Here is a 12,421-nt window from a genome sequence, read left to right as displayed (position 1 = left end):
TTTTCCACTTATAAAAGTTAACGTGAAGGTTCTTCATGGTTAGAGACAAATGCAATCGCATGGCAGGATGCTGTAAACGGACCAAACTTCAGTCAGGAGAACAACTGAGATAATCCATCCACAATGCGAGGTTAGTCATTAATATACTGCAACAACATGGGAATAGAGCAGCTGCCAGAGAATTCAACATTAATGAATCAATGGTACAGAAGTGGAGGAAGCAAGAAGAATGAGTTTAATAAAGTTTGATTTATCTGACTGCTTTGTTTCGCTTAATGTGCCTTATAATCCCGTGCACCTTATGGTCCGAAAAATGCATACTGCACACTGCAGTTTAATGTTGCAAAGCACCTCTTTTTAACTTCAGTGGATATTATACATGGTTATGCTCAGGATATGTCAGCCCATTTCTACTGGAAATGCCTTTTGGTTAAACTTTCAGCAAGGAATTTGCATTTGCACTGTTAAATTTTTATAAAGCTTTAATGTACATAAAAACCAGCTTCTTGTTTATGTGAAAATAAATGGAAGGTTGTCTTTTTGCACTAGTAATGTTGTGGAGTTGTATTTTGTCTCGCATCAATTATATCGTCGGTTATATCGTTATCGCAAATTTTCAAATATATATCGTGATAAATATTTTTGGCCATATCGCCCTGCTCTAGTGTGAATCCTTTTCCACAGAGATGAAAACCAGAAGGTATGTCAGGCCTCTTAAAAAATCAAGAGGTACTTCTCCTCTGGAGGGTGTAGTCAAATTGTCCAGGCCACTCCAAGCATTTGGCCTTGTTTTCCCTTACAAAATGAGGTTTAGAGACACTACTAGATAGTGGTACTACTTTATCTTGTGAAGTTTGCTCTGATAGATCACGCTTTGGATCTGTGGAAGGGATACAACCAACTGACCCTTGACAAAGGCACTGACATGGTCAAACATGTCTTCTTTTTTTAAATTATTTAAAACCAGCATACTTTTTTTCGTTTATATTTTTTTACTGTGATAGTTTATTTGGATAGGAATAAAGTTTTTACACTTCAGCCATAAAAGGCTGATGGAGTATTGTCGTCGCTCCGATGGACAAGTGGACGGCGTGGACACCTAAGTTTGTGTATGTGATAGCTCGAGAAGGAGGCAACATAGTTCAAATCTCAGTGAGCAGGCCTCAAGGTCAGAGTAAGTTTTCTGAAACTCTTGTGAATATGGTTGAGAACAAGATGACATAGGATTTTGCAATTTGTGTATTTATATATTTTTTTTAATCAATATACTTTTTTCAACACTGTTACATAAAATTTTGCATGAAATGTTTGTCTTTTTGTCTTTATTGTGGCAGAATCCCCTGACACTGAAGCAGCCATGGACTTAGGAGCATCTGAAGTGATGGAGTCTGAGATCCTTTATGACTGCGTCATCTGTGGCCAGAGTGGACCTTCCACTGAGGACCGACCCACTGGCCTAGTAGTTCTCCTCCAAGCCTCTTCAGGTAATTCATTTGCCAGCAATTTCATCTTCCAACATGAAGCTTCTGACCTTGAAACAAAATTTGCTGTCAGTGACCATCAGTGGATCACCTATATCATTACTGTCTTCAGTGACTGGACACCATCAAACTTTAAGTTGAAAAAAAAATCTGTATTTCTGCTTAATTTTAATATATTTTTAGAAATCTAAGTCTTAAGTGTAAAAGTCTAAATAATAATTTATTGGTTTGAAAAATAATTGACAAATTATTGTGAATAATCCTAGTTAGCAGCCTGGATAATGTCTGCCCACTGCCACAGAGTGCAACTTTTCTCACTGGAACATCTCATCCCACATGCCATGTCTTATTCATAAAATGTTCATCATATTAACTTAAAATCATTGGGGCTGACGGTTGTTTCTGTGTTGCAGTGCTCGGGCACCGCTGCAAAAGCACGGAGCCTAAAAATCTGCCGACGAGCGACGAGGAACACGTTTACCCAGCAGACACGTGCGGCGCGGCTAATGATGTCAGGCTCACACTCATGCAACAGTTCTTCAAAGATGTACGTGATTCACAGAAAATACTGATGCCTATACACAAAAGATTAAAAAAGTCACAGATCACTATTGTGGATATGGATTTATCTTGAATCTTAAAATAGCCTCTTACTGAGATCTATTTTAAATGTATGTCACTAAAGTGAGAATCTACACCTGTTCTTAGGTGTTGAAGCTGTAAGCTTAAATTAGTCTAAAATGTTATTTATAGGCCTCTGTGACATTATGTGTGTTATTCTCTAAACAGTGATCACTCTGAGTATTGAATATAATAAATCCAAAGATGACCATTTGCTTCATAAGTAACACGAACTTATTTACATTTGTTTTATTCAGTTTGTTAAACTTCTCAGCACCTTAAAATAAAATACATTTTCCTGAAAGACAGGAGCCTGAAGATGTATTTGCATACTCTAATGGATGTTTTTTTTTTTTTCTCTTATGATTTCTGCAGAGTTCCTGTCTGCAGTCAGTGTCAATAGGTTGGGATGGTGGCGTCTATGTCCAGACCTGTGGACACACTTTGCATATAGATTGCCATAAGTCCTACATGGAGTCTCTGAGGGTGAGGATAAGCCTGACCTCATGGAATAATTGTTTGCTTTATTGCTTTATTGGTCAACTATGTCAGTTGGTTAATCATTCAGACCATTACTCATGTTTAAATATCAAGAGTCTCTGTTTCCTATTTGTCAGATTTTTTTTTTTTTTAATGTTTAATTGGAAATTAAAATTATATGATGATGTTTGGAGCTAGAGCCTTATATGTTTAGACCTTTCAGCTGAAAATGCTCTTAACTATTGAGTTTAGATTCTATACTGTAGGTCACATTTGATGATTTTTTTTGTTTTGTTTTTTTTCTCCACTCCCAGAATGACCAGGTCCTCCAGGGTTTCTCTGTTGACAAGGGCGAGTTTACATGCCCGCTGTGTCGACAGTTTGCCAATAGTGTCCTTCCCTGTCGCCCTGGGAGGGGCACTGAAGCCGGTACCTGGCACACACCCACAAACAAGAAGACGTCTGTGCTCGTAAAAGAGGTGGAAGAACTTCAGGAGAAACCTGGCCTGTTCCCAGTAAGTTTGATGATTAACCCAGACAGCATGTCTTTAAATCTGTACTCTGCATTTAGCTAGTGGCCACATTGGCAGTGATATTAATGACTGAAAACAGTACTTTAGTTTGTAGCGTTGATGGAGATTGAAACAGGGCGGTTCTTTTTCATAGAGACTGTTCTCTCCTTTTCTTTTTTTTTTTTTTTGCTTAAGCTAGATTGATGCCAACTCTAAAAATTTCTCAAATGCCAGTGTTTTATTGTCTTTTTCAACTTTTTGTTTGCACGTGACCTGTGCACCAGACATTTTCAGCTTTCAGATTACCACAAATAGACTTGAAATATCTGCCCAATTTGTTATTACCAAAAAAATAAATAATTAAATGCAAGCAAAAGGACATTTTCTTTGAATCTTTGCAATGCATTTGTCCCATTTATCCTGTAGTTTCACTAGTCCAGCCCACTTGAGATCAAAGTGGGCTGTATGTGGCCCATGATGCAAAATGAGTTTGTAACCACTGCCTTAGGTTAATCGGTACTTTGACTTAATTTATTGTTGTTTTTGGTCTTAATCTCCAGACGGAGTCTAATTTGAGTAAAGAGATGGAGTTAGTAATCAAAGACATCAAGAACACCACCCAGAAGAAGTACATGGACTATGGCAGGAACCCTGGCTCCCCTGACAATGATTTCCTCTTCATGTATTCAGTGGCAAGGTAAGAACCAAGTTATAGAGGGATTTAAAATTTAACACTACTTATTTTCCAGGATTTTAACATTAATAACTCCTATGTGACTGTGCATTGGAAAAACCTCCATTTTTGGAAACGTTCTGAGCAAAAATATAGGGAAAGGTCAAATGTGATTAATAAATTCAGAAATTAGGGGAAATAGGGGCTTGGAGCTGTGGAAGGGATAAGATGATAATCTGTTAAACTAGTTGCTTTCTTGTGGAAAATGATACAGCCCACTTTCATTCAGATCAGAAGCATTAGCTTAACTTCTGTTGTTTGTGAACTAGTAGTCTCTTTAACCTGCTTTCCAGTCTTAAAGGATGCTGCATGAGAGTATTCAGTTTACAAGTGACTGTGATTGTGTCTTGTTACGTTTTTGTTCTGTGTGACATTAATAAACAGAATTCTTCTGAACCATTTTGTCTACATCAAACAGACCTTTTACCTTATGGCAGATTGAACTTGAGTATAAGGAGCTTTGTGAGAACTCAGTCCTTCAATCGCTGAGCAGTTTTTCCCTGTATAGAGGAATACTTGGCACCCTGAATACATTTTTTTTTTTTTTAAAGGTATATTTGGTGTCCTTCTAGCCTTTATGGATTCTTTTTGATTCACTGCATTCCTTCATGGAGCTCCTCTTTCTCCACAAACTCACACAGTTTTACACACTTGAACACACCGCTGACTGTTGGCTGCAGCGCTTTAGATACCTTTCTGCTCTTTCTTTTGTCGGTTAATGTCAGATCTTCAACTTGAATAGCAATGATCCTTCATGCAAACAGACAGTAGAATCCTCTCTTTAGTGTGAACAAAGTCTTCTCTAGTTTTTTACTCCTGAAAGGCTTCTGAATAACTGATACTGAAATTCAGTACTGGAGTTTATAAGTTGTACAGCAAAAATTCTGGACCGAAATGCATAGTTTCTTGAGTTGTTTCTCTTTGTGCTTCTCATTGTTGGTCTTAAAAGTGTTTTCCAAACCAGTATAAGCAGCTTTGTCACGATAGTCTGCAATAAAATAATACTCACTCTTACTCCCTTCCTACTGATTATGTCTGATTGAGGATACAGTGATTACACACTCTGAATGCATCTTTCAGGTGTTTCTTCTCACCAAGTTATGGCAAGCTCGCCAAATCACATCTCTTTTCTGCTTGTCTTGGGATTAACTAGCAGTGTGCAGTATTAATTGCATCAATCGTTAGCCACAAAATATACTGGAATGGCTGAAAAGTCAAAATTACACCGTCCTTTCTCTGGGTTTTTTGTATGTTCTCAGCAGACTGGTCACAGGTAAGAGAAATGACTGCCCTCCAGTTCACCTTGGGGTCTCTGACTCCACCCCACTCCCATTCCAAAAACTTTGCCCTTTTTGAAGCGTAACCACCGAGGCCTTTTGCCCACCCAATGCTGTGGTTCCCTCAGCCCTCCGCCCTGAACGGAATGATCCCTTGAGTGTGTCTGGGTGCCTGTTGGCTCTCTGAAGTTCAATGAACAGCGCAAATTGCCTGAGGAGTGGAAAATTCCTCTGTCACAGGGGTGCTCTTATCAGCAAAAGCCAGATGGAGCTTCACCGTGGCTGCATTATCTAAGTGAAATTGCTTTTTCTCCCAGGAAACCCGAGGATTTGCCCCCCTCCTCATTGGCCCACAGGAAGAAATGGCCAGTGATAGGCTAAAAACAGGCCCAGATCAGTCTTATTTTAGCGATGCCTATCTGTTTTTACCATCAATGTACTTTTTACCTATTTTTTTCAGTGTTCTAGTTCTCTGTGTGAAATAGCATGAATTAAAATTCAGAAGGAAAAATGTGTCGATATGCATGAGAAATCCGTATTGGGGATTATGCACGAACTGTATTCGGAAAGGCTTTTATGCTAATGGTTTAGCTTGTGCAAAATCAGTCTTGGAAAGCTGTCACTTATTTGATATGGAATTGCTGCTGCAAAACAGGCGCATTAAATAGCAAATGGCGTGACTAGGCAGCATCCTTCATCTTCCTAATCAAATTGGTAAAAGAGCCAGGCCATGTAACCAAAAGCTGAATATGTTGATCCTCAGCCATTTATGCCAATACACACACACACCTTCCCTCACAGACAACCGTGCTCTCTGCTGTTGTCCTGTAAGGAAGTTGGCTTTTTTTTTTTTTTTCTTCTTAAGTGGCAAATGTCTCAGTTTATACAATTGGGCAGTATTAACACCTATTAATAAACATGCATTTTACGTGAAATAAGTTTGCTAGGTCAAAAGTAAAATATTCTTAAATGGATGATCCATGTAAGCTATGATGCTGTTGATGCTGCTGCTCGAAGAACAGAGCCAGCTGTGTAGACGAGCCTGGAAACCTCTTCTATCGTATTGATGAAAACTTGTAAATGGTGCTTTTTATAATGTTTAATTGAGTCTTAACACTGAAGAAATCTGCTTTAGCTCTGGTATATGTATACAGTATAGTACCTTTGTGTCTGCTGCCAACTTGGTTCAGTCTCTGTTTAAAAGGAGATTTTGAATCTTAGACTTTGACCTGAATATGTGCAAGGGAGATGTATATGTATTTTTGTGCATGTCTAGTGTGTTTCACGTGTGTACCAGCTGAATTGTCTAATATGTGTACCTCCTGTCTGCTAATGCTCATGTCTCTGTCACCTCAGGACAAACCTGGAGTTGGAACTTGTGCATCGAGGAGGAAACTTGTGTTCTGGAGGAGCCAGTGCAGCTGCCAAACGCTCATGTCTCAGTGAGTAGCTTCTCTCTCACTTGCTCTTATTTTTATATTTTTATTAATTTTCGACTCGTTGTATTGGATCCTATATTCCATACCATGTGTGACACTTGTGGCTTGATACTACTGCCTCTTTTAAATGTTAAAAGAATTACAATTTAACGAAATTCAAATGAACAATTCAAAAAAAATAATCTTGATTTATTTTAATATTAACAATCTGTGTCTCCTGTCAAACATACAGCAAGACGTGTGTTTATAACAAAATGTTTTCTCAGAAAAAAAGGGCCACAACATCAAAAAAGTTCAAAAACAAATCAATTAAAAGGATAGAATGAAGCCAAAATGACATGGGTCACAACAAACAAGTATTTCTGTTAGATCTGAGGCTCCAAAAATGTTCAAAAATGGTCCCCAGGCTGGTTGAATCTCCTCGAAAGCATGACATGAAAGTTAAAACCACAGTCTAACCAAACGTTCTCAGGTAAGGGGATTTTTTTATTACACACACTGGATAGCAAAAACCCCCTATCACTGAAAGCAGACTACTCCTGGGTGAACCAAGGCCAATACAACAAACGATAATGGCTGTATTCCAAGGAACAGTATACATAATTTTTTTTGTGTAGTTTAATGCTTCATCACGTTTTTATTATCAGATTTAGCCTATATGTCTATGTTAACAGTTCATTTTCCCCAGTAATGATCACGTATACTTTTATTTCTGAAACTGACACAGAAACCATGATACAAACTACAATATCATATCAAACAGTTGTTGAAGCAGACTAGAAATCCTTTAACTTAATGAGTTTCAGAAAAGTGTTGTATTAACTGTTTAGGAATGCAGTTATTTTTACACATTTTGCTTTTTTTCTTTTCTTTTAAACCCCCTCTAACGAAAATCAGTTGATGAGTTTAATGTAGTTTTTGGAAAATTGTCTCATATGTCGTGTTTACTGTGTAAGACAAAGTTGGTGCAGGAAAAGAATAAAATGTAAATCTTTGGCGGCGCAATAACAGATTCTGAAATGTGTTTTTAGGTTTAATATCAGTTAGAGTGACATGTGTTACTACAGGTGGATGTATCCTGTTCTCCATCAGCTGGTATGTAATAAATTGTCTGACTTGCAGTCAAACCCATTCTTGGATTTGACTTCTATTGCTGAGGGGGGAAAAAAAACAACCCAACAACAAAGGGTCGATTAGAAATGGCAGGAAAGGATAGATGGTGTCCCAGGTGAGCAGTTGCAGCAGTCGGGGTAAATGAAGCTGACAAATGGGTCAAGTGCTGACTTGGTTGATTGTGTCACAGCTGACAAGGGCATCTGTCTAGGGCAGGAGGAAAACTGTGATCTTAGCTGAATCTCAAAGGAAAAGCAGAACATTGCATTGAATTATCAGTTCTTAGAAGATAAATTAATCTCAGATGTAATCAGTTGTAAAATAAAAACGAATAAAGGATGGATTATTGCAATAGGAAGTGTGAATGGTGAGTCTGGAGAGAGTTAAGGTTGTCGTGTAGCCTACACGCCATTCTCCATTTGTTTAATTGTTCTGTCAAAGTTGCGGCGGCTGCAGTGAAATGGCCTGTCATCCCTGAGTGGCTGAAAAGAGATTTCACTCCAGAGGTTTGCCATTTTTGAGCTACATTAACCATGTAGCCATGCTGACAGCCAAATTTACTCAGTTGCAGTACATTAGTGCTCATTCTTCTTAGGGAAATGGATTTAAAGGGAAAACAGCCGACGTCTGCTAACTGTGAGAGCCCATGGGGGTTTTCCTAAGCTTGTTTCCCAGTAGGGGTTTGGTCTTTTCAAATGACGAGGATACGATTGACCACACAAGCAAGAGCTCTTCAATTCCCCTGAGATGAGCTAAATCAAATCTGAAAAGTCCAGGCTTGAAAGTGGCATCAGTTCTGGGTTTATTAAACTGCAAACATTTGAATTAATCTTGGGGACTACATGGCTCCTACTGTGCAGCGACATTAAAGGCGACTCGTGCTGACCTCAGTTGTTGGTCTTCTAGTACATGGTGAGTGTCAGCGGTGATATTTGTGTTCTTTGATTGTGTGTGACTGATGTGATTTTTTTTTTTTCTTTTTTTTTTTTTTACATGAAGACCACTGTGCAGTGAGATGTGAGTATGCAGCAGTATTCCCTCAGTGAAAGTCTCTGCTGACGGTTTTAAAGATCTTTTTCAAAATGTGGTTATGGTTTAATAAATCTCATGTCTGACTGGATTTTAGCTGCTTTGGTTTTAAGGGTTTACCGACTGTCCATCCGTCTGCCCATCTCCTTAACTGCTTATCCATTTCAGCATCCCGGTTCTCTCTGGGTACTCTGGCTTTAAAGCCAAAAGTCAGTACTAATTATCATTCACGGAAAACGGGGGAAATCAAAATGAAGGTGGGGAGTAGGGTTGATCAGATTGAATAAAGGGTTAGGATTGAGAGACAAGAAGACTTAAAGAGTACAGCAATTAACTGATGGAGCACCGCAGTTTTAATTACATTAGTATATGGGATTTTAATTTCTGTGATCTAGCATAAGAAACAACAATCGTCATTAGCGACATCTCTCCTCCATTTCTTTCCTCTGCCGGGTTAATTCCTGGTAAGAGGTGAGTGGTGGTGAGGGATGAGAGGAAATGGGCTCTAGTGAAGACAAATGGTTTTCAATTGAGGACTGAAAGACTTTTTTATGCTGTGCCTGTTTTTTACCTGTGGGGGGCAGTGTTGCTCCAAGTATAGGTGGCACGCACAAAAGTCAAATTTGCAGTGGTGATTATTTGAAGCACTTTGCTGCATTACAGCGTGATAATTCATTGTCAGCCAGAATCCAACAAGATTCATGTTGGTCATTAGAAATGTTAAACAGAAATATGTTGCATATATGTCTGTACCTCACAGTCAGACTATATAAAACTTGGTGGTTTATTGGAACTAGCATCATTTAATTTTGAGGTTGAAGTTAGATTTAAGAAAGCCTGATTAATTTGTGCCAGTACTCCACTTTGAAACATTATAACTAAATTCTAAATAGTCGGACATTTCCCTGCTTTTTGTGTCTCGGCATACATTTTGGCACTCGAAAGGAGTCCAGACAAAGACAGTTGAGGCTCTGAGGTGTCCTGCTATTAAAGCATGCGTATAAACATGCAAAACTGTGTGCACAGGAGGTCTGTCTTCATGTTCCATTAGTTTCACATCGAACAGGTGCAGCCCGACTGAAGAGTTTGCTCAAGGCTATCGAAATAGAGTGAGTCCATCTGGCCTGGCCTGGTTTTATCTGAGCCGAGCATTAGCCTACAGTCAGCCCGAGTCAAGTGCTTTCATCGTTTGATCTACGTTAAACGCTGCCATGACAATAGACACAGAGATGAACCTCATAATAATAGTGTGTTTTGTCTTTGCCTCTTTCAGATCAGCTGTTTCACGTGTTGGCCATGCACATGCGTCTGTACAGCATCGATTCAGCCTACAACCCCTGGACGAAGTTGACTCAGATTGTCCAAATTAAAGAGGCAGAGTGAGTGGCGTAAAGCCTTAAGTACCTCTGCTAATGGGAAATCTATAAATCTTTTCATATGTTGCTCATACCTTCTAGGCTTTACTGGTTCTCACACAGCTCTGCCCCCACCCATCGACATAAACATGCAATCAGAGTGCCACTTTCTCCTCTCTCTAAACACCACCATTTCCTCCTGCCCCCAGCCGCTTTTCCTCCACACAAAGAGGTGCTAAAAACAGAAAAGGGACCATGCTTGGTTTCCATAGATACCAATAATTGGTACATCTAGCAAATTACCGGGCACTCCACAGAGAGCGAAACGACCCTTTCGAATTCACTGTACTGAGAAACAACGCCATCACACGAGCAACGCACCTCGCCTTTCAGCTCTCCACCTAGCTTTGCACTCATTCGCGCACGTCTTTCTCTGCCTTGAGGACTACTTTACATTTGAACATCTTAAAAATATGAATTTTCTTGCATGCTGTAAAAAAAGAAATTAATTTAAGTGCTTGCAAACATTAAACAATACAGTACAAGTCTTTGCAACCTTTCTTCCCTGTTAGTGTTGTAAGACAGCTTTTACACCTGTTACTGTTAAGTGCTCGCAGCCATACAGCACTCTCAGTGGACCCATTTGCCGTTTAAAAATACTTTGTTAGGGTTTTGGGAGGAGCAGTGTCATTGACACCCTTAGGCAGTAAACCCGATATAGTCTGGTTAAATAGGGCAGAGAGAGATGTTTCTACATAGATGCAAAACATTTCTCTCACCTTATTGTTTATGATAGAAACGAGAGTATTCCAGTAAAATTTGTTCGAAGGGACGGAAGGTTGAAAGCTCTCTTTTCTAAGGCTTTCTTCAAGTGCACAAAGGAATTAACTGGCGAGTGGTTTGGTAATGGAAGGTATTATTCTTTAAGTGCAGTTCCTCTAGTGCAAAACCCTCAAGGCCTTTCAAGGGTAGAGCGGAGATGGGGACCTCGCTAAATTGTCAACAGAACAAAAGATATTTAAATGGAGATGTCATGGCACACAAATTGAATATGTAACTAAGGTTGCATTAAAGATACAAGGAACGCCTTTTCAAGCCTTGTATTAATTCAGCACATTTACACAGCAGGACCTTTGTTCTCATGCCTTTTAAAGTCCTTTCCACATATTCAATAAATAACATTGCTTCCCTTATCTACCTGCTTATATAGATGGCTTTTTGCAAGTCAGACATAGACATTACACAGAGATGTTCCTTATTACTTTATTAAAATATGGCAGGATGTTTACAGGCAGAGAAGGTCTAAAATTTGCATGATATTTCTGCCACAGGTTGGTCTTGAAATCTATTTCACTGTCGAAGCTTAGAAACCTCCGTAAGCACAAATCAAGCTCATCTCCACTTCTAATTGTAAAACCAACAATTCTGACATCTGCTTTATCATTTAAAGTGTTTGAAAAAGAGTCCAGCTGTCCTGTATATTCAGGTAGCTATACACAAATGTCAATCAACAAGAAGTGACAGGTTTTATTATTGTATATGTCTGAAAGATGCATGCAGAACTGCTACAGCTAAGCCGTTTGCATATTCCTTTTTAATTTGATGAAGGGATACTTGTGCTTTGTCCAGTATTTGCTTTCCAGGGTTTCCCAGATATTTGACTTGAGGTTAAACTTAAGCTTTTTTTTTTTTTTTTTTTTCTTTTTTTTTTTTTGCTTTTTGCAGTTCCTTTGATGAAGAGAGGCCTGAGGTACCCATGCTGTTTCGAGACGTCCCGTCGCTCCTGATTATCTTTGTGTTAACGATGCCCCAGCCTCTGCGTAAAGGTACAGTAACTCTCTCTGCATCATGGCACTACAAGGCAGCAGGGGCTTTCTCAGTGGATGCACCACAAGGGAAGCCCCATTATCAGTCGTAATCCAGGCTGAGGAGAAAATGAGAAGCATTTTGCATGTCTTATCTCGGTTGCTGTTGCTGCTTTGGCTGTGTGTGGGGGGGATCGGGAAGACGTGACCCAGACTATGGGGGTGCTCTCACCTCCTTTGTGGTGCCCTTCATTTCTGCATCTGCCCCATCTTACTTCTAAACTGTGCAGAGCCACCTTAGAGACCTAAGTGGAAGAATCATTAGTGAGTTCTGGAACATGAACAAGGCAGATTTAACAGAAGGGTTAGCTCATAAGTGGAAATGGCTGCATTTTAATTAATTGGATGTCTGTTAGATATATTTTTGTTTTAAGGATTGCCATATTAGTCTCAAGATGGTGCTGCTTAGTAGCACATGGCACACCACTGCGAACTGAAGATATATACTGATTATTACAGTGTTCTGGAAGATGGAGAATATACATTTTATTTTAGAGTGGTGAGAGATGCTCGTGA

The 12,421-nt window shown here is 39.3% G+C and overlaps 1 protein-coding gene across 2 annotated transcripts in view; it reads left to right on the top strand.

The window, feature by feature from the left end:
• Positions 1-12,421, top strand: part of ubr3 (ubiquitin protein ligase E3 component n-recognin 3) — a 38,988-nt gene that overhangs the window by 19,880 nt on the left and 6,687 nt on the right. For both annotated transcript variants that reach the window (XM_085434014.1, XM_085434013.1), the window contains 8 exons: positions 1,335-1,484; positions 1,895-2,028; positions 2,478-2,588; positions 2,897-3,097; positions 3,655-3,791; positions 6,461-6,546; positions 9,959-10,064; positions 11,766-11,866. In XM_085434014.1, coding sequence (XP_085290140.1) covers positions 1,335-1,484; positions 1,895-2,028; positions 2,478-2,588; positions 2,897-3,097; positions 3,655-3,791; positions 6,461-6,546; positions 9,959-10,064; positions 11,766-11,866 — 1,026 coding nt within the window. The remainder of the gene's footprint in view (positions 1-1,334; positions 1,485-1,894; positions 2,029-2,477; positions 2,589-2,896; positions 3,098-3,654; positions 3,792-6,460; positions 6,547-9,958; positions 10,065-11,765; positions 11,867-12,421) is intronic.

This window comes from Copadichromis virginalis, linkage group LG16, assembly GCF_057382275.1.
Source record: "Copadichromis virginalis isolate Kocher_CV1m ecotype Utaka linkage group LG16, C_Virginalis_male_GT1.1, whole genome shotgun sequence".
Lineage (NCBI taxonomy): Eukaryota > Metazoa > Chordata > Actinopteri > Cichliformes > Cichlidae > Copadichromis > Copadichromis virginalis.
Note: the sequence above shows the minus strand (reverse complement) of the source record. Positions and strands in the feature narration are given on the sequence as shown.